At 44.5% G+C, this 22224-nt stretch overlaps 2 protein-coding genes across 2 annotated transcripts; one reads left to right on the plus strand and one right to left on the minus strand.

Annotated features, from left to right (window-relative positions):
• Nucleotides 1-1401: 1401 nt before the first annotated feature.
• Nucleotides 1402-8112, minus strand: LOC149342717 (serine/threonine-protein kinase 16). Its single transcript, XM_089545188.1, has 7 exons — nucleotides 7706-8112; nucleotides 7397-7631; nucleotides 6949-7091; nucleotides 6048-6168; nucleotides 4373-4468; nucleotides 2949-3073; nucleotides 1402-1999 (listed from the first exon to the last, which is right to left on the minus strand). Exons 1-7 carry the CDS (start codon nucleotides 7813-7815, stop codon nucleotides 1873-1875), a joined length of 957 nt encoding a protein of 318 aa, XP_089401314.1. The 5' UTR covers nucleotides 7816-8112; the 3' UTR covers nucleotides 1402-1872.
• Nucleotides 8113-8306: 194 nt separating this feature from the next.
• DCTN2-p50 (dynactin subunit 2) lies at nucleotides 8307-22169 on the plus strand. The gene is made up of 13 exons (XM_089545186.1): nucleotides 8307-8454; nucleotides 8630-8704; nucleotides 8982-9072; nucleotides 10236-10303; nucleotides 10804-10896; nucleotides 12043-12203; nucleotides 13537-13651; nucleotides 15565-15630; nucleotides 15863-15901; nucleotides 17624-17773; nucleotides 20122-20224; nucleotides 20988-21079; nucleotides 21948-22169. Exons 1-13 carry the CDS (start codon nucleotides 8419-8421, stop codon nucleotides 22032-22034), a joined length of 1176 nt encoding a protein of 391 aa, XP_089401312.1. The 5' UTR covers nucleotides 8307-8418; the 3' UTR covers nucleotides 22035-22169.
• Nucleotides 22170-22224: the final 55 nt, after the last annotated feature.

Raw genomic sequence — 22224 nt, forward strand, 5'->3', positions numbered from 1 at the left:
CGCACAGTACACGGGCCTCTAGCATTCCGCCTTTATCGAAATGCGAGTATTTTTTTATTCGATTCGCACTCTGCTTTTACTATTCGAAGTATTTGAACCTTCCAAACAAACAGAAATTACGAAATTCCTGTTCAACTGAACTCGCTGGCAAACATCGCAGCGCATCCAAACGGCGCTCGATAATTACAATAACTCACGCTTGTCACGTCTAGCTTTTCCCCCATAGAATCAACAGCCAACACACGGCAAAAGCGCGCGCGCGGTAATGAAATCAATGCCTGACGGCCATCGAGAGGCATCGCGGAGCGGTCATTGCGCGCAACACGACGCAGTGAACGATTGCATCACCAGCGATACTCTCGTTTTCACTACGTAGGAGGCGCGGCGCGCAATGGAGCGGGGGTTGCGGAGAATAGCGGAACGGACACAGCGCTGTGTGCTGCGTGTGCTATGGATGTTTCCTAGTCATCACTGTTATTACTCACAGTTATCGTTTACTAGAATTTAGAGGCTCCGTATATCTGACAACACTGTAGTGGGCAAGAATAAATTTTATGAAAGAAACATGAGCCTAGAAGCCAGCTCGCGCAACTACATCGCTCACAGCACGGCCGTGCGCAAAGGAAACGAAACCATGCAAGCCCAACAGCGTGTTTGGCGCAGTCTCGTTTTGCGCCTTCGAGTTCTGTTCGCGGCAATGTTTGTGCTCACCACGATGCCTTGCAATCCGGAACAACCATGGGCTCAACCGTCACGCGAGGCCCGTATGAAGTCGTGAACGTTGTGTTCGGAGCGGCATTACTCAGCCGGCGCTTTACATTGAGGTGCGCGAGAGAACGTGAAAGGGAAAATCCTTCTCATGTTGCAGCTCAAGTTGATGCGTGTCCGTTTTGCGAGCTGCCTTGTTGCATTTCGCCAGGATTGCCCTGACCCTTACCCTTCCAATAATTGATCACTGGCATCACCTCACCAAGAAGGACGTGGTAAAGACGTATGGCAACTTTACAGTGATTCATGGTTCCTTTAACAATCGAGGCTATTGGATTCAATTCAAAACCAATATTTATTATTCGTATTCGCTTAGAAACTAAAAATCTGATGTCTGCACAGCTATAATAAACACAAGCATACACTTTCCTGAAGTGTAGAGTCAAGTGCACAGTCATGTGCAAAGAAACTGGTACAAAGTGCTTTTTTTTCTGTCAGGAAAAATTTAATCCTGACAAAGAATTTTTTTCTTATATAAAAACCACGCTGGTCATTTTGTGTGTGTGTGTGTGCAGAAGGCTACATCCATATGGAAAGCAAAGTTTTGCTACTTGAGTGCAAAGACATATTTGCAAATGACGCATTTACATTTTTTCCCGAGCGGCCCTTGAAGGAGGCTGCAGACACAAGGAGTGCAAAACAACAAGGCTCCCTTTATTTGCATGGCTCTAAAGGGAACTCTGCATACCGGCAGGCATAGCATTGCAGTAGAGAACTGGGCAGCAATGCTCAGCAAAGTAACAAAATGCAACACAACCGTGATACCGCCATACAAAACAAAAAAACAACACAGAACTAGATGCAGGCAAACTCGCATCTCAACACAGGGGAAAAGTTGCTGCTGCCAAAAACACCAAAAGCACTCTGAGTGCGCTTCCTCTGCTGCTTGTGTGGTGCACCATCGTCCCTCTCGCTCATCACCTCTTTATTCCATGCACCACCTGACGACATTCACTGCACCATTCATTGCGTCTTCCAAATGCCCAGCTCGGTGGTCCGGGGCGATGATGCAGTCAGTAATTTTGCCACCCAGCTTGTAGGAAGGGTGGCAGGTGGGTGCCCTTAATGCGAAAAGCATCTTGATAGTGGCGTACGACCCGAAGATCACACTTTGTGGTTTGCAGAGGCAGCGAGAGCTGTGACCTGCTCCAAGACGCTCTCAATGAAGGGCCTCTGCAGGCAGTCCACCTCCAGCATTGTACGGATAAGTCCGTGAAGCCCTCCTGAGTACCTGAAATGTGCATTGAAAGCATGCAAAAATATTACACAGAAATCAAGACGTTGAATATGGGTCCTCTTTAATACTAGTTAATCTGAACAGCTACCTCTCCATTTTGTTTCAAGTGCGAAGGTGCAATCTTTGTCAAGATGAGCAGCAACTCAATCTCTCTTGTCTTGAACTCACCCTCACACTTGTCATCAAAGCACATGACACTGATCTCGAAACAAGCGCATCTTTGTGGCTCACAGTAAATGATGGGACAACATGAACTGAGTAGTCTAGGAGCAACCAGAATTAACCACATCCTGCTATTGGAGCGACTATGTTCGTAGCCCGCTTTTCCGATGCAAAACAGCAAAGCTCACATTAAGCATGCAGGATGAAATTAGTCAGATGGCTGGGTAACATTCACTGAAAATCTGAGCCTAAAGAAAGCACATGTTCTGATGTACAGGGGCTGAGTGTAAACACATCACATTCACTTACACCTGCTGCAGAGTATATATGGGATCCCAAGGCAAATGAAAAAAAAAAGAGGGGTTCCTGGCATATCCATGTAGTTATGGTGTATGTGGGTTATGCAACATCAGTAAAACCAGTTTTTGTTAGCAACCCAGGAGCCAATTATGGCAATTACTATGCACTGCTACACTGACGACAGGTAAAATTTTCAAATAGCAAGTTTAATGTTGAACCATGCTGTGGTATAAGTTTGACCAAAATATTTTCACGACCACTAAAGAAAAGGTGACATAGATTTTTTGGAGTAAGGGCACTGTTTGAGCACTCAATCCTAAACAATGTTGAGCAACAGCCATCAACTGAATTCGCAGAGCGACCACCTCATGCTCCTTCGCATTTCAGACACTTCATTTCAAGCACGACAGAAATTTCATTAGTGTTCGCGGCTACCAGCAAAACTGATTAGGAGTATGAGGCAGCAGGCAGCTTGACTTACGGGCTGTCTGAAGGAATGTCAACGTGTCCACTGAGCACAGCCAGGGCCACACTGTCGCCCCGTTCATGAGCCGAATCGAATGGAGACCGGAAGAAACACATGGCATACAGGCAGCAGCCCAGGGACTGCAAGGACACCAAACATGTCGTTACTGCGACATGCATGCGACATGCGACATGCATGGCCACACAAACTAATTAAGCATGAAACCATGCTTGCAGTGCAAGAATAAGCAGCTTGAACTGGGAACAATGTACCAATATAAGTAAAAAATGCAACCCCTGAATATGGTATAAACTAGAGTGCTCAATTAATCAGCACATCTGGATTGAGGTGTGTATTCAAGCGCCTTCTGTTATGCTGACAGGCGAAATATTTCCGCCACTGTACCATTGTTCCTTAGCAGCAGCTCCTCACCCACATCACTATGGCCGGCTTGAACAAAGTGATACAAACTAAGGCTTCAATTATTACAGGCTATAATTGGTTAAACACTGCAAAGAACTGAAGCTCAAGAATGGGTTGGCAGTGAAAGGAGGACAGTGCTGTGCCCCTCTTCTTTAACATCCCTTCCTTGAGTAATGGTCAACTGCAATTTACACACTTAAGTTTTGCTGTTGCTTTGCAAAAGCAGTACAGTTGTTCATAAACTTCTCAGTTGTCACTGCGCTGGACATCTCAATATACCTTCAATTCCTGCATGCGGCAGGGAAGCCACAAATGAATTACATACAGAGAAATTGCACTCACTAATCTCATTTGAAAAAAAAAAAAATTAACTGAAATAATGACTGCTACAGAATTCACAAAGTCTGTTCACACCTGAACCAGTGAATGACTATATGTGTGCAATGACGCAGGACGACCTCTCGCCAACTCTGGTTGGGGCCATACTTTTTGTGCATGCCCTAATGCCACCACTCCTAGACATTTTCCTGCTACTCAGCTATTTGTATTGATATATCCTCCTTGCCATATCTGGTGATATGGCAAGGAGCCCTTTAAAACCTTTGCACTTAACAGAGGCAGAAGATTGGCTGCCTACAAACAACAGTACAGCTTGCAGCCAACCTCAAATGAAAATCTGTTAAAACCACTTTACTGCCTTACACTGGTGATGGCTAGTAGATTAGCCCTAACAGAGCACAACCGTAAAAAAGAATGTACGCAGGGCTAGAAAAGTGAAAGTATGACAACTAGAGCTGGTTAAGATATCACAACTAGAGATAGTCATAGCCAGCTTTAGTGGGACGCATACTATTGCTTTTGTTTTGGTGTTACATTAGAGGCCATAACCAAAACTTCCATTGTTTTCTGTTTAAAAAAGTGCGTCCCGTGTTTGGAACAAATGGGCATCTGCTCAGTTTTGGCGAACTGATGTTGGGTTGCTTTGTGTCACCCAGTACACTGTAGAAGGCACGTACCCATATGTCAACACGCTCGTCTATGGATGTGCGGCTCTCTACGTTGAATAATTCTGGGGCTCGGTAGGACATACTGCATTTTTCCGTGGCCAGGTCCTGGGCAAAAACCCGGAACAAAACATAAGGCTGCAGCCCACATCCACATCAACCACACTTGCTGGGAGACATATTTACCACTGACCAGCACTTTTACTGCATTTTTGGACACAAATTCAGTAACAATGTTTTAGAACAATCCCTTTATTCAGCACTAGGAGCATCATAAAGATGTCAATGCAAGGTTTAGCGGATGTCTTAAAACCATTACTATAGCCACAGACTGTTTCCCTTTTCACATCTACCCTCCACTCCAAGTTTTGGACAAAGTAACAGACATGCTGTGCTTACAATGGCTGCAATAGTAATTAAGCTACTTGTCTGCAGCATATTTGTGGCTTATCAGTGCTTGCAGAGGTAATCACGTGACCAGGGTCACATAATGTGCCATGTGCGCTAAAAACACTACCATGGTAATGGTCAACACGACAGAAAAATACACAAGGGCATGTGTGTGGCATATGGTAATACACTTGGATAGCCAGGATTCCTATTTTAAAGGTGCATTAAATAGGAATCTGAAATCGTCTTTTTACTGCGGGGAACTCGATCTACACTCTCCAAGCATTCTTAGAAACTTTGAATATCCTGTGTGGCCGATTTCCCTATTAAATTGAATTAAACGTCCCGGCTCCCGGCATTTTTTTTTAACTCACCTCCGAAAAAAGGAGGTGTCAGCCAAAGCATGGAGTTCCTTTTAGCCAGTTGCGTGGTGGGTTCACTTTCGCCTTTATTTTGTTTTTTAGGTTTCTGCAAACAAATGGTTTCAGTCGCAGACTACATAGCCACAAATTAGGCTCATGGAAATAAAAATAGACGTGGACCCTTTGCTTTCGCCGATTGCTATGTATCACACCACAGAACGCAGAGCGGCAAGACACCACGCGGCTGGCTGAAAGGCACTCCACGCGTTGGCTGACTCTCTATCTTCTCAGAGGTGAGTTAAAAAAACAAGGTAGGAGCAGGAACATTTAATTCAATTTAATAGGAAAATCGGCTGCGCAGGACAATAATTTAAAGTTTCTAAGAATGCTCGGAGCATGCAGATCTACTTCCCGCAATAATAATGTCAACCAGAACATCACACAGAAATAGTAATCTGGAACAGAGCGAAGTCAGCTAAGTGAAAAGTAGGAGGGAACACCTTACGCACATGTGAAAACTTCAACAGCTGGAGACATACGATCACTTTACTTCACGTGCTCGGCTGCTGACCCAAAAGACGCGGGTTCGATCTCGGCTGCGGCGGTTGAATTTCTTTGGGGGAGAAATTCTAGAGGCCCGTGTACTGTGCGATGTCAGTGCACGTTAAAGAAACCCAGGTGGTCAAAATTTCCGGAGCCCTCCACTACGGCGTCTCTCATAGCCTTAGTCGCTTTGGGACGTTAAACCCCATAAACCAAACCAAACTTTACTTCACAGAAACATTCCTTTATGAAACAACCTAGTTGCAGTTGAATGGCTTGGAAGGATATCCAGTCTTCAGAGGAAAAGTTATGAGAGAGCTTGGAAAGATAGCATTGCTCCAGTGATATAAAATGGAGAAACTGTGCATTAGTGGCTCAGAGAGAAGTCCCACCTGCAGTGCCATGGCCTCACTGGTGCGGCCAATGTCGAGCCGTGCTCTACCCATGCTGCCAAAGTCCATCCAGACAGGTACATCATCGTCCGCAAGTAGTACGTTGGCAGGCTTCAGGTCCCTGGAGCAATAGCAGCCATTCACTGTAGCTAGTGGGCACCCAAGAGGACATCAGCTACATGCAAGTTCCACACTTGGCCCCAGGAGCCATTAAAAGGACCAACAACCGAATTTTAAGCACCCACTTTTTTTGGAGCAATGGAAAATTACTGATCAAAGGTGCTCAATTTTACAACAGTTGTGTCACAAATGCAGTAGAAGATTGTCATGAAAATTTTTTTGATCAGTGGACGCGCAAATTTTTATGCATCCAAATGCTGGTCATGATGATCAGTGAACGGAATGGCGATTGCAAGCTGTAAAAAAGTGATGCACTGAAAACTAACATAAATCTCACCCACCAGGCAATTATTATACACATTTAGTATAGAGTAGCGCCCATTTGAGTTTCCACATCCAAAGCTGTTATGGCACAAAGACGCATGCCTCGCTGAAGGTAGTTTTAGTGGGCTGCGGTTACTGCTTCATCTAAGAAATGAAAAACACTGTGGTGCCATTTAGCGACAGCACTCCACTGGAAATGTGACGGGAGCATTGCTTTTCAGCGAAGGGCACACTGGAGAGACTAAACTAAACTAGTTTGTATATAATAGTTCAACTGCAAAAGAAGCAAATGTCTAAACTTAGTGAGTTTATATACTTGCTTACACTAAATTTGAGTTATCGGTCCTTTTTGAATTGCTAGATGCAAGAAGGATATATGAAATCAGTAAGCTATGCTTTTAAACAGTCGACAGATATACCGCGCCCTTAGGGACATGTAGACGGTAAAGCCACACACCTGTGTGCCAGGGCGACGGGTGTGGCACTGTGGATGGCCTGCACGCCTTGGCACATGCCCGTGAAGATCTCCAGCAGCCGCGCCTCAGGCATGTGGTCTCGCGACCGCGCACGCATCGTCAGCTCGTCCTGGAGTGTCCCTCTCTGCACACACATCACAGAAACTAAGTAGTACGTAGGTAATACGTACTGCGCATCCATCTCCAAAGCGAACTGCAACAGCTGTGCAGGTAATGTTTACGGTCTTTTCATTCTGACTCTTGCTGCTTCTTGTTGAGGAACGCGAAAAAAATTGTTGAATACAGAAATTCGAGAGACAACCTAGGAAGTAAAGTATGTAAATATCGCAGCCGCAGTGAAGACCAGAGGTCACTGCGCTCCAACGTGTATTTTGTTTTGTAAACATGGAAATGGCATGCCGCGCTGCTCGGGCAGCGGGGCTGGCTTACTCGAAAGTAAGGCAGCAGGATGAGAACCTCGCTGGAGAACGGCTTGGACAGATCGTGGCAGGGAACCAAGGCCGCGTCCACACAGCGCACCAGGTTCGGGTGGTCGAAACTCTTGTACAGCTCGGCCTCACGCATAGCGTCCCGCTCGGACTCCCGCGTGTGGCAGGGTATGCGCTTGAGCGCGTACATGCGCTGGATGTTCGCATCGTACACCAGGTCGACCACGCTAAAGCCCCTGCAAGCGAGCCGGAGTCAAAGCGTTATCCGGAAACACTTGCGAAACCGGCCGATCTGGGTGACAATACATACCCTTCTCCCAGCCTGCTCTTGACCACATATCGTTTGCCATTGATGCAGACGCTTTCTTTGGTGCACGTGCAGCCCATATTAAAGAGGATGCCGAGGCCCAAACTATTCATGACAAGCTTTCAGCGGCACGTACTGCACACGCCCTGATGCATGATCAACTGGGCGCGGATCGCGTCGGCGTACTAAGGAGAATATCAGATCGACCGTTCTGAGGACGGCCGCACGTTTTTCGTGTCAGACGTAGGGCCTTTGAAGCTGCTCTCGCTTCTCTGCAACAACACCCATCTTGCAGCCAACACAGCAACTCCACACCGGCGCCGGTGTGTCGTCAGCTGCTATGTGCGGCGAGCCAGCTGAGCGCCCGAGCCGACGACATGACAACACGACGCGCTAAAGAGGATTAAGCCGCCGCAACAGTTTCGCCTTGCTTCAACTTCAGTTGAATTTTTATTTGTGGTGATTATTTCTACTCAGACTGCAATTTTCAACCAAACTCATAATTTAGTAAAACATAGTTTTATTTAAAAACAAACGGTCGATGTAAACCACGTTATAAACGCTTTCCTCACTTTCTTCATTTTCATTAGCGTGGAGAAATGAATCCAAGCCAAACCAAAGTCAATGCGTTTTGGTGTGTGTGGTTTCATGTAAATTCTAAGTGAGGGACATAACATTCGTTACGCCCATCTCACGACTGGATTGGCACATCCGAAATGGCAAATCCTAAATACGCCGACCTCCCCGGAATTGTAAGTAAACAAGCCGACCTGCGTTGTTTTTGTTGTATTCGTTAATGCCGATGTGCCCTATGACAGATGCTGCTTAGAGCGATTGATTATGTACGTGCACTGTAAAATGCTTCTCCTGGATAATGACGCGTCTCTAAAAAACTAAGCGTGCTGATCACTGCACTTTTGTATGCAGGCGTACGAGCAACCCGATGTTTACGAGACAGAAGATTTGCCAGAGTCGGACCAGGTGGTCTCAGACGTGGGTGTGGTGAGTGAACCGTGGCGATGCAAATCGCTTCTTTTTGCGGTCAGGTTTGCAGTCTATTTTCGACCGTTACAAAATAAGTATTTAATCGTTTTGCTTCGCGGGTAAGTTTTTCTATGGACGATCGAACGTCGTGGCTGTTCTTAGGCGCAACGATTTCTTCATAATGCGCTTCTTCCATTGGCTGCATGCAACCTGTGTGCTGCCGAACGTTTGAGAGATATTGTAACTTTTATTTCAACGCTAGCGTCTCCTTTATTTTTTACCTTTCACTTTACAGGATCAGTCTGAGAGTGTTAACACGCTCGCGGTTTCCGTGACAGACGCTTATGACAAGTTCAAGGGCTGCTCGGTGGATGCCTCGACTGTTGGTGAGTTCGTGTCTTACTGCGAATTTTTCGTTTGTATCTGCCTTTCCACATGATTATTATTATTGTTATTATTATTATTATCTTTAGCTGCTAGGTGCTCTCACCCTTTTTCTTAAGGCTTCTTCTCAGGCTGTGAAACAGTTAGAAAAATTGGTGTTGATACGTCGTGTTGTCAATGGTAGAGGTTGAACGAAGCGTATTTTTGAGATTTATACTTTAATTTTAGATGCCTGTGTGTATCATGCAACTTGTACATTGCTGTTGTAGGTTCTACTAACGTATATATTTTTTTTCGTTAAGGCTTGCGTTTTCATATTTTTTCTCCATTAAAAATGTTTCGAAGAAACATGAAGTATCTCTTTGGCATTGCTTCATCAACTGTACAGAAATTACGGATGGGCCTTCAGGCACTCCTGCATGCTTAAGCGCAACTGTTCATTAGCTGACATATTGTGATCGTGAATGATAATGAAAATGGCGTGAAGCATGTAGCATTCAGGTTGTCTGCTCTCCTATATTGGAATAGGGACCTGTTTCACTTCTGGCATCCATTCTTCATCAAGGAAAATATTGTGGTGTGTTTTCCTTTCCAAGCTAGTTCACATCCAAATATTAACATTTTATGTTCGTGTACAAATCTTCCTGTCACTTGAAAAATTCAAAGCTGGGTTGTACAATGTGACAAAAAGTTTTCACTTTGTGAAGGGGGGTACAATTATAACAATTTTCAATACATAGTACATGCCTCTTTGTCATGATGTAATAGGATGGCACTGATTACAGGGTTGAGTCAGTAATGTAAATCATCATCATCATCATCAGCCTGACTACACCCACTGCAGGGCAAAGGCCTCTCCCATGTCTCTCCAATTAACCCTGTCCTTTGTCAGTAATGCATGCACTAATGAAATTCTGATTGGAATATAATGAATACTTACTCTGACCTGAGTAAATGCAAAGCCTTTAACACTCAGTCCGGGTATCACATTGTGTGCAAAGCCGAGTATGTTTTAAATTGTTCCAAATGTTCAGAAGAGTATTACTTAACTGCTATGTAGTATTAATGTTTTGTTGAAGTCTGGGTGGGCAACAAGAGAAAGTCAACAATTATGGTTGCTAACAAGTGAATTTAAGCATTCTTTAACGCTTTTAAACTTGTGCAGATTTCACGGAAGGAATCTCAAGGCAACCGAAAAAGGGCTACCATGTCACCTCTGGTGAATGGGAGATGGTAAGTGAAATGTCTGTGCATAATTGATTGTTGATACATATAAAATGTGCCTGTACGTTTGGCGAATCAGAGTCTTAAGTTGTGCTCGGGCAGAGATTCATATCGAAACTCATGATAAGCTTCATCGCACCTTCTGTTCTACAATGGTGTGCAGGAGCAGCTACAACTTCAATAGCTTTATCAATTGCACAGAACCTGCACATACGTCAACGCCTCACTTCATTGTTGTCATTGTTGTTTTGAATGTTGATAAGTATTAGAGTTTTTTTTTATTATCTTTAAATCAGTGTAGCAGAAAAGGATATCACAATGAAGTGTTCTTTTGAGCACGTTCGATGATCCAGTTAGTGTGAGCCAGCTGCTGCCACGGCTGTAATGCTGGCTGCCTTTTAAATGTCTGGTGAAACCAGTGTAGCATAATTGTGCGTTCAGCTTCTGTGGCTCGAACTTTGTGCTATGGGTCATCTGTACAATGCTGTAATGCATCTTGCCCATCACAGGCTGGGGATAAGGAGCCAGAAAACCTGCAGCAAAAGTACCAGAGGCTACAGTTTGAAGTTCGTGAGCTGCTCAATGAAGTGCAGTCCATCAGGGTGAGTCCTTTTTGTGCTAATTGCTTGATGTGAAATGGGCATTGATTTGAGCTATAAATTCTACGAAATGTTTTTTCCTATATGATGGCATCTACCTTCTTTGCTTTTGACCCTTAAAAGATTTGCTACTTTAAGATGCAGCTGAAGGTCAGATCAAAGTGTCTGAATAATGTAGCAGGTTAGTGACAGTCAAAATATTCTTTCTTTCAGCAAGCAGCAAAGACTGTAAGAAAAATGGCCATTGCCAGGCTGAGTTAGTGCCGCACCAGCACATATGTGCAATTTGTGTTTGTAGTATGCAGCAGTGTGCACATATTATATGTATTGCTGAGCTCAAGGCATGTTGCACTGTCTTTCTTTTTAGTATTGGTGAAGCATATTTGGTGATGAGACTGGTACTACTACTATTTCTGTTGTTTTATCATTCCTTGCCTGAGGGGAAGTTAAATGTCTATGAGTTTTTTTCAGATATTGTTGGTCTTCTTTGATGCATGTAATGCTACCAGTAAAGCAGGCATGTTGGCCACCTTTATGAAAATGGTTTCTTGTGTTTGGATATACTAAAGGATAAGCTGGAACAGTGTGATTCCTGTTTAAATACATACCTACAGTATTTGGAGTGGTGACATCTCCAGACTGCTGGTAGTACATGGTGGCTGTAAAATTTTGAAGACGAGTTTGTTTTTATGGGGTGTGCATTAATAGAAATATGTGTCTATAGAAGTTTTGAGCCATTCTGCCCAAAATTTGCGAACCACAGGCTGTTCATGCTTAACATTTTAACAAACAAGTTATTCTTCATTCAAAATCCGACTGGGCATTTTATCTTTGTTAACTTCGCCTGTCTTTCGTTTCTCCCATCTCACGTTCAAAGTCAGGTGAACATACACATATGCTTTATGCTGAGTGGCAGTGGCAGGATTCTTCTTTTAGTTGGATTGAAAGCAGATATGACGGGTGTGTGGCAACTGTGAAACTGAGGAAAACATAAAATTCAGATGGCTAAATTCAGTGGGTGGCAAAATGTGTCTGTGCCAAGCTTGCCATTACCTCAAAAGGGGGTGGTGTGCATGAGGGCTGCATTGTCGATTGCAGTGTGAATGTTTCTGTTGAAGGTGACAGTGACTTTGGAGTTTGCCCATGCAGGAGAGTGCGCAGGAAGGGGACCAAGGCGGCCTGGCGGAGCCAGCCTACCTTTTGCAGCAGGCAGAGCTTGTGCAGAAAATGCTCCTGGACCTGGACTTGGAGCGTGTGCTGGGGGCACCGACCCTGCAGGCACTCAGCGATCCCCAGGCAGCCCTTCACAGGTACACAGCTGATGAGAAGGAAGCACCCCCTGCTGGCCTTGCTGTGGAAACAGAACTGGCTTGCCACCCTGTTTTGGCAATCTATGTATTCGTTATGTTACTGGCACCATAGTCAGGTGAAGTTGAGCTAGACTGATAGGCTAGTGCATGTGACACAGGTGATATGTAATTTTTACCGAAAACATAGGTTTGGTATGTCAGAAAATTGCGTAAAAGTGAAGTACATGTGGCAACACTCCTCGTGAATGTCTGCGGCCGAGCCTGGTGACGTGAATTCTTCATCGGCCACAATGGATTCATTGCATTTTCAAGTTCTCATATATTGTTGTCAGTGGGCAAGTAACATCGCAATATGAAGAAAGCAGAAGAACTGCAGATTGGGCGAGTTGGTGTAGATTCATAATGATGGTTCAACAGCGCAAACACACAGAGACCAAGAAGGAGACAAGACACACACACCAGCGCTGGAAAAAGCCATGCTTTAAAGCACGGTGTTTCCTATGGGTCCCTTGTTCACAATGATAACGGAGTAGGTGGCTTCTTATGTGTGCACCTGACAGTGCACATTACTTCAACCATAATGTGGCCTTGATAGTACGCAACAGTGAAGCTTTCTTAGCATGACCACCGAGACCAGGACACAGAGGAAAACATAGACACACAACACTAACTCTTAAGTTAGTGGCACCTATGTTAGTGTCTCTTCTTAATGCATGCCTTGTTTGTGTTCTGTCACAAAAGCTTCACCACGTACATGAGCACTACAAAAGCTAAAAGGAGCAGCATGGTGCCAAGCATGAAGCAGCCATTTCCTTTACTTTATTTTTTGAGGCAGAAATATGCTCATCTGGCACTCAGAGAAGTTTCATAATTTTTTCCCCTTTGATCACGTTGATTCCTATTTCTTCTTTCCCACCTACTATTTCCAAAAAAAAAAAGATGGTAAGGCTGCAAACCAGCTTGAAATGCTTTCTCAGCGTAGAAAGATGGCTTGTTGCCAAGGACATTTCAAATGAAATCCCCGATATCCTTTCTCATTTGGTTCGTGGTATTAATTATGAGACTCTTTGCATTTATGGCTTCATTTGCTGCACTGCTTTCTTCATAATGATGGTTCAACAGCGCAAACACACACAGCCTTTTTTTAGAAGCTTTTTGGTGGATGTTTTCTTAATCACTATGCTTTCCCCTCGCCTGACAGTATTCTGTTGAACCTTTGCTACCAAGGCCACATTGCGGGCTTTGTCGATTCCTGTGGCAAGCATAGCACAGGCTTCTTGGGCCCTGTGTAGCTGAGTGCACTCACGCAGGTCTCGACCTAACTTGAATGCAGGACCCTGGTCGGCCAGCTGGAGCAGCTGCGGGCCGGTCCACCTCCGGTCGCTCCTCATGTCCAAGAGAAGCCGCCAGCCGAGCCTGCTCAGGACAGTGTGCAGACCACCATCAAGGTGGGGTAGCGACAGGCAACCAGACCACTCACATTCAACAGGTGCCATCAAGTGCCCCTGATTCCTTCTGAGCTAAACTTGTTTGCTAGATTGTGGCTGATTGCATTCAGATGTCAGTCTTTGTTAAAAGCATGCAGCCTAAGGGGTCTGCTTCTGAGCTCTGCAGCGCGGCTCCTCTCACTTAAGCAGGGACCCTAATCTCACCAAAGGCGGGAGAAACTTAAGTCCTCAACTTTCCCAAGCTTAGGACTGTCAGACGTGCTTAACCCTTTGAAGGTTTTTGCCGTATATGTACGGCGGCGGTTTTCTGTCCCGCAAGGTCTTTGCCGTACGGGTACGGTTTCAATCTTCCGTTTGAAATTTTGCGCCAAAAGAACAATGCGTGCTCACTGGGGGGTGCTGCCACCTCTTAGGACTTACAAGAAGTGTTTGAATTTTGTGCTGCCTTCTTACGAAGATAAGCAGAACTTATGTCTAGCTTTAGCGCGGCGGCACAGACTGCGGCAACACTCCTTTTGTAGTTTTGGTTTCGCCGCGTGATCGCAACGGAGTCGCGGGAAACTTGAGTTTTCTTTTTGTCAGCACTATCTTGCAGGGGCTGCCGAAGTTGATTTCTATCTTTATTGGCGATGCTCTTAGCTTGCTTATCACCGTTGCTCGCGAGGTATTCTCGCCCTCTGTGGCAACGCGCCTACGCGGTTTCGATTCCGCCGCGGGATCGAAACGGAGTCGCGCGAAACGTGTTTTCTCTTTGTGGGCACTGTTTTGCAGAGGCGGCGAAAGTTGATTTCTATCTTTATTGGTGCTGCTCTTAGCTTGCTTATCACCGTTGCTATTCTATTCTATTGAAAATTTTCCAGTTGTGAGTGATGCTGTCACCAAAGTACTGTTCCTAATTTTTTTTTACTAATTATTCTCGATTATATACATTTTGTAGATTCAAGATCCGCAATAAAGTAATTTGACCACCTGGGAAAGTTTTCTTCAAAATAATTCGACCCTCAAAGGGTTAAGAGTCCCGCTACACAGTTTAGAAGCAAACCCCTTGGGCTGTATGTTTTTGACAAAGACTGTACCTTGAAAACCTGTAGGCTGGAACTGGCAATAACTGTTGGTAGTGGTCATATGGCATCTGTGCCTGTGCCATTTGTTTTGTATTCTTTCACTTCACTTTAAAATGCTTCTAGTATTTGTGTTTGTGCTGATACTCCTGTAGCTCCGGCATAGCATGGATTGACTTGCATGCACATGATTTTTTCTCACGATGGTGTGCACCAATAGAAAGACAGAAATGTAAACTGGCGACTGTGAAGATATTTCCAGCGTTAAGCACTTGTTGTTTACTTCAAGGAAGAACTGGGCAAACAAGCCTTCTCTTCTAACTGTTGTGGACATGTCATAAACTAAGAACAAATGAGTTTGCCTTATAGTTAAGGTCATTTTTTTAAAAAAGAAGCTCATATAAAACTTGTATTTTGTCCTCCATTCTTTATTACCAAGTTATGGGGTTTATTACAGAGGTGCAGCACCTGAAGATAGATGTTGGAAGTGGTGTTGAAGAGGCCCAATAGTTCTTTCTAGTTGAAAATTTGCTTTTGTGAGGTTCTGTCGAGGGAATGCACTGCAGAAAATTTTTTTAAGGACTTTACTGTATTTTGCTAAGAGAGCCACAACCACTGAATCCATTTACTGTATCCATTTGTCGAAACACAGTATGGGGCCTTTTATAGAGGCACACAAAAATAGAACATACCTCCGTGAGGCTACTGTGATAACATATGCCATCCAGCTAATGCATAAACCTCTCATCCTTTGGCGTTTGCTCATCATGCATTAAGTGCAGCAGGTTTGAAGGGCTCGCGCGTTATCTTAATAGTAATGTAGATGTGCTGGGGCATTCTTTTGCTATGCAGGTCGCAAGCTTGGAGGAACGGATCAAGAAGCTTGAGAACTTGGTTGGAAGTGACCCCCAGAAGCTGGTAACTGCTTTCCTTCTCTCTTGCCAACCTCTTTGTGGCAACTGCCACTTCTAGCTTAGAGCTGGGCGTGAGGCGCAAAGCACCTTGAAGACTACCTGTTCCATTGTGCGATTCTGCAGTTGTGAATTCATTTATTCTTGCGGGCATCTGTTGAGGTTGCATGCTCTAGTGAGACCGTTGGCATTCCAATGTGTTTGGCTCATGCGTCTCCATCCTGTCGTTTTCTTTACAGTCAATGCTGACAAGTCACACGAGTGGCACCTGCCTCACGGTGAGTGATGCACATTGGATCCCCACTGAGCTCTGAATGAGCTGTTTGTTTTGCATCCCTTCAGTCTGTGGGGGCAGGTTCTGCTGCGTGCAGGGTTATGTCATTGACAGTGTCACTCGGCATGCTTTTTTTTTTTCTGTTATTGCCTGAATCTTTGTCAATTCTTCTCCAAGTGCCAGCTTGCATCAATGCAGTGCATGAGTTTTTAAGGCGAAAGCCTTTAATGTCTCACCGTTGTAAGCAGCAGTTGTCGACAGAAATGTCACGCTTTTCAATTGGTCGAAACGGTCGTGACGTCACAGTGCGCGAATTTCAAATGGGGCCAATTGTACTTTAGCTAGTAACCATGCAACCAATTGAAGGGATCGTATAGTGATGCTCCAAGTAAGTGGGACTGAGCTTAGTTAATTGCTTCATTACACAATTAGCCTAATTAACTTTTCTAGTCAGGCCATTAAATAAATAAAATTGAGTAGGAAATTGGTCGAGCTAGGGTCTAGCTGGGGTCTTCCGTGTGCGAGAGGAGCATGCTATCCACTCCACCATGACAGCTGGATGGTTTGGAATGAACAAAGGCGCCTAGTGAATAGGGTGTCTTCGCTCACTCTCATCCTCCTCCCTTCCCTTCCCTTCCAGTGAGGTTTAGGTGTCCAGATACAGATACATTTCCTTTCCTCAAAAACCAATTTACGGAGGAGTGAGGCGTAGAACCAAATGGGCGATGGTGTTCTATGGACTCCCTGGCAGCATTTTAAGACAGCGTTCCACTCTTAGAGGGGAAGCTTAACATCTTAACCACACTTTAGGTCAAAAAAGTGCCCTCCTGAATTTTGACGCCTTTCCTCAAAAAGCTCCTTTCCTCAAAAAGCGTTGCGTTCCCGTGCAGAACAGGTGGTGGTGTTCCGTGGACTCCCTGGCAGTCCACTCCTAAAGGCAAAGCTTAAGCTTGGTTTTAAAGAACCCAGGTGGTTGAAATTTCCGGAGCCCTCCACTAAGGCGTCTCTGATAGCCTTAGTCGCTTTGGGACGTTAAACCCCATAAACCAAACCGAAGCTTAAGCGTCATTAATTAGCAGTTAATTAGTATTCTGGCATTAATCAGTAATTAACCATTATTTAGTGATTTGTCATCACTTAGTAATTAGTACTCAATTATATGTGACGCCACCAGTGCCACAGAAGCAGCGAAAGTGGTGCGGAAAACGCTTTCGCCTTTACGCACTTTAGGCAGTCAAAAGTGCCCCCTGAATTTTTCATTGCAGCAGAAGTTTCTGCTCCGATGCCAGGTTAATTAGTTACTTAATGGCAATTGTTATGGAAACAAGAGCTAGAATGAGTGCACATAAATTCAAAACTGGGCACTAGAAGGAGAAACTTGGTGCGGAGCTTGATTTTGTGGGATGTCAAACTTGCAGTTTAGTTAGTGCTTAAAATTAAAACAAATAGACGTAACTTGTGCATGGCATGTGATGTGGACACCACATTTGGGGCAGCAGAGATATCCTAGAGTTATATTAACAAATGGTTTCTTTAAATTTGTCTTAATCACCACATGTATAGTTTTGCCTCACATTTTGCAAAAGCAGTGTGTATCATCTGTCTCAATAGGTCTTATTTACTCAGTAGTGTTCTTGCTGTCATTTTACTGGCTGTGCAACAGTCAGTGCTTCCACATTGCCTCTTGGGAGGTTAATTGTGACCCTTGGTGGTGTCTCCTGCATAGGATGTGGCCCAGCTGCTGTCCTCACGGCTGCACCTGCTTGAGTCATCACACCTGGACCAGGTGGAGGCCCGACTGTCGCTGCTTTTGCAGAAAATGCAACAGTGCGCGGAAAAGAAGTCTGCTCTGGAGGAACTCGACAAAACGGGCAAGGTAAGGAAGAAACTGGAGAAAGGGAAAGGACACAAAGGCAGTCTGACTGACAATTGGTGCTCTTACTGCAATGCCAGCACCTTCAGAACGGCGCTAAAATGTAAAAAATTCGGTAACGGAATGATTTTCCTGATGCCTAGGAAATGTCTCCTGAATTGTGGTTGCTGTATGAACTGAATCGCGCTGCTTTTAAGGGTGTTTTTGATCAAATCTTATATTACAAATTTTTAGCAATGTCAAACTGTTTTACAGTCCTCAACCTGTTTGCTGTAAACGAAATTTGACTGTGTGCGGGTGGCACCTGTTGTAGATGCAGCAGCTCCTACAGCAGGTTCACAATACACTGCAACAACAGTGCTTACAGTATAGTAAGTGCCAATCGAAGTTCATTACCCTACTCTGACTTTTCCTCGTGGCGAGTTATTTCAAGCCAGCAAGATTTTCAATATGCCCTATCCGTTCACAGTAAACCAAGCACTATGACTTTTCCAAAGGCCTGTGCGTTGATGGTGCTTGGAAGTGCATACACACTCGTCCTTACACATCCAAGAGGGCTGTTTATCTTAGGTGCAATGAAAATGAATGGGTTGGCAGGCGTGAAAAAGAAATGAAGACAATGGATCTTTGTGTTCGTTGTGACTGCTGGATGTGATTATTTCTTATGGGTGCTGTGATCCAGTACTTTCTGATGCTGCATATGGTCAAGCTCTGGGTGCATGTGCACATCAGCAAAAATTTGCTGCATTAGCGGTTTGGTCTAGTTGGTGGTGTAACTTACTAGTAATGGGTACACAGCCCAGACGGAACAAAGCACAAGAGAAAGACACATCTTATGTCTGTGTCGTCATGTACCTCCTATGTTTTTCTCCTTACTAAGAGAAATTTGCTGACATAATCTGTTTTAAAGACTGGGAGATAAAATTTTCCAATGAGGACATAGTTCAGTTAATCGCTTAGAACGCAAATAGTAGCTTTGCTAGTTCAGCATGGAATCCTGCCTTCATTTCCATGATAAATGGCTGTTATAGGGTGTACTGATCCTTTCATCCACTAATAAATTAGTCCACAATGGACTTCGATGCACTGAGAGCATTCTTGACAAGGCAGTGATTGTTAGTAAATTCTGGGGCATTATGTAAACGCAAGTCAGTTATGCCTTATTCTGCTGAACTGTCTGAAAGTGTTAGGCTGAATTAGTCGGTAGAGCGAACTGTCCATTTTGAGAGATGTTTATTGCACACAGTGTAATAAAAGGAAGCAGTTTTCCTTGTAGAAAGCGGAGGTGCACAGATGCTTTGGCTCATGCTCTGTGACATGTCGAATGCAATTTTGACAAGATTGACATGGATGAGGAGTAGTTTTTGAAGGAAAGGAGGAGGTAGCAACTGTCTCTCTTGAAACTGAGCACTTGGAATGCACCAAAAGGAATTTAATGTACTACTGCTGTATTGTAGGCTTGCTGAGCTGCCAACAGTGTACTGTGCATTTACTCTCGATATTATGAACCACCGGTTTGACTGCTTCAGTATGTTGAAACCTGCGGTCAGTTGTCGACAATATGGGCAACCATCTGCATAGTCTGCAGTCTTTACTGCACTGCCAATTTTCATTGTTTACTCAAACAGAATTAAAGAGAAGTTGAACCGATTTTTGAGAATTCCACGATATTCAAATCTACATGAAGCCTGTAAGTGAAGCATGCCAAGTTATTTTGCGCTAGCGCTTAAAATGGTGACATGATCTACTATTAAATCTCAGGCTTCTCCTCACAGCATCAGAGGGGTTCAGAGAACCTCAGTGACAATGTCATGGACAGCCAAGATTTCAAATTTCCGTTGCCTTTGCCCACACCCTGCTGTGCATTTTGGGATGCCGCCAGACAGCGCTCCATGGGCGGTGCCCCCTGTGGCTTTGGTATTCTTTGTCCAAAGCAGGCATTTGTCTGGAAGCGGACTGCCACTGTAGATGACGTCATTGTGCGCCCCCCACCTCGCGCTGTGCACTATAGAGAAGCCTAAAAGCCATTGCAGCTTTGTTTATTGATTACATCATTTCAAATGCTAGCACAAAAAGGCTTTGCATGCTTTACCTGCAAGTTTCACACATTCAATCCCTTGAAGTGCATCGAATTATAAAACTGCTTCAGTTATCATTGCATGGCATCAGCACAACAGCAGTTATGGTGATCAACTGTTTTGTTGAAGTCGTTATTTTTGTGCTGCAACACTTGCTTGTGTGCGAGCTGTTTCAGAATGTTTTCCTGTGGAGGAAGCATGCCCTTGTAATTGTTTCACACAAGAGACAATTGTGCAAGATTCTGAAATTCTGCTATAATTCTGCATTTGCAGGTCAATGAACTGTACGAGCTGCTGAAGAAGGCCGATGCCATGGGAAACTCGCTCAACCAGGTTGTAGAGCGGCTGGTTTGCCTCCAAGGTGTGCACGAGCATGGTGAGTGGCAGCGTGTTGAGTGACATTCTGTATATTGGACTGGAGCTCTCCAATTGCAAGCAGTGCTCCCTAGCTGGGCAGTGAATAGCAGCAACGACAGGGGAAGTGTGTGGTTGTGTTAATCAACTGCCCACCATGGTTGGAAAGCTGCTGCTGATTTGGTTCTTGAGACTTTTTATAGGCGGCCATTAGTACTATTGGTGAAGGTGTAACCACATCAGCAGTAGCTGGCTTGGTACTATGTTTTGTTGGTGCTTGGGAACATATCCGTGGAAATTGAGACACACTGTTGTGTGTTTACAGTGGCACTAGTGAGCGTGGTGTAATGATAGCGAGTCATGTCGCAAGCTGGCAATGTTAATGTGGCATGGTTTTGCTTCCAGTTATCGTGCCACTCGTAATTGTGTCACCACTGCAGAGATCCCACCTATCTTGAAATGCAGTGTTTCAGCACAAGGGCGCTAACTTGCGTCACCCTTATGGTGCCTTCTAATCTTCCTACACTTAGCAGCTGCAGTTTTTCCACATGTACTGTCGTCTAATTGCGTGTTGCACTGGAAGCAGAAAAACTTGCACTGTAGGCTGTTACATGAAATGCAGTGTGTATACTTGAGCTGTTGTAACGCACTACCATGTACTGGTTGTGATGGAACTGAAATGGGAATCTAGGGCCGGTTGTTACGTTTCATGCTCTGGGCACTGGCAAAACTATGGTTCCTTCGGTTCTTGTTGGCAAGTTACATGTCTGTGTGGCACTTTGCAGCCCTGCAGTTTTCCAAAGCAGTCTCTCAGCTGGACCTCGTGCAACAGCACCTGTCATTGGCACTCAAGAGCAACGAGAAGAACCTGACGGAGGTGGGTACCCAAAGTCTTCCAAGTACGACAGAAACCACTCAAAATACAGCAAACCCTCATTAATGTTTGGTTTATTGGGGTTTAACGTCCCAAAGCGACTCAAGCTATGAGGGACGCCGTAGTGGAGGGCTCTGTAAATTTCGACCACCAGGGTTTTTTTTTTAACATGCACCGACATCGCACAGTACACAGGCCTCTAGCCAATTCAAATATCTATTTGAACAGACGCTTTGGTTCCATTAAAATACGTAAGCAGGGGCATTGTTTGGATGGGAAAGCAGCAGTCCATTTCGTTGCAACTGGCCAATGGCCTTGATAGTGCATGGGTTTCAAGGAATTATGTACTGTTGTATGTATTATAAGAAATTTCGATGAACTGAAGAACAGCAGCCGAAATGGTGGTTGCTATTTCGCCGAGTTTTTTTGTGCACTAAAATGATAACAAGGCTTCGCATTGCAAGAAGTGCTCCCTGCCAAGCATGAATACTGTTAATAGGAAATAAAGGTTTATTTCAAACTTTAAAATTCCTTTGTTGAAGTTAAATTAACAAATATTTATTGTATGCCCTGCAGCGTTTAGCAAATGTACAAGAATTTGGTTTCGAGGCTTGAGCAGAGTTCTTTGCCCACTTCAAAGTCAGACATTAGGCCAAATCTCTCTGGTGTTCAAAAGGTTGCAATATAGCCACTGGACGACTGAGATGAACTGCCCTGCTTTGCTTAAAAAAAAGTTTGTAGGAGCTCATATCCGATGAAACATCAGCATTCTATGTTGAAAACAAAGCAATAGCATCCCGGTGTGAATGATGTAATGTACGGCCAATTTGCCTGTATACGCTGTGCCTGACGTAGGCTGTTCCTCTTGCAGGTGCAGAAGAATTTCGCAGAGAACATGGAAACTATTATGAAGAACTTGGCTTTACTCGAAGGAAAGATGGCTGCACTCAAAAAGTGACTCAAACTTCAGCATCAATGACTTGCTTGTTTCCGGTGATTGAAACAGCAAAGCTCTACATGTCTTGACTCAGCCGTGTGCTGTGATGGTCTCCGTGAGCAAGAGCACAATAAATTATTAAATCATGCCATCTTACTTTGTAGCTGTTCATGCAAGTGAATGGCATGCTGATGCACAACACGAAATGCCA

This window comes from Amblyomma mixtum, chromosome 5 (assembly GCF_055824585.1).
Source record: "Amblyomma mixtum isolate Tamu chromosome 5, ASM5582458v1, whole genome shotgun sequence".
NCBI lineage: Eukaryota > Metazoa > Arthropoda > Arachnida > Ixodida > Ixodidae > Amblyomma > Amblyomma mixtum.

Bases quoted from the DNA above. Each gene is read 5' to 3' on its own strand.
- DCTN2-p50 (XM_089545186.1), top strand. From the start codon at position 8,419: ATGGCAAATCCTAAATACGCCGACCTCCCCGGAATT. The intron at 8,455-8,629 runs GTAAGTAAACAA...TTTTGTATGCAG, and splicing joins ACGCCGACCTCCCCGGAATT to GCGTACGAGCAACCCGATGT. The intron at 20,225-20,987 runs GTGAGTGGCAGC...GGCACTTTGCAG, and splicing joins CCAAGGTGTGCACGAGCATG to CCCTGCAGTTTTCCAAAGCA.
- LOC149342717 (XM_089545188.1), bottom strand. From the start codon at position 7,815: ATGAATAGTTTGGGCCTCGGCATCCTCTTTAATATGGGCTGCACGTGC. The intron at 7,632-7,705 runs GTATGTATTGTC...GCTCGCTTGCAG, and splicing joins AAGAGCAGGCTGGGAGAAGG to GGGCTTTAGCGTGGTCGACC. The intron at 6,169-6,948 runs GTGTGTGGCTTT...CTATTGCTCCAG, and splicing joins CCCGTCGCCCTGGCACACAG to GGACCTGAAGCCTGCCAACG.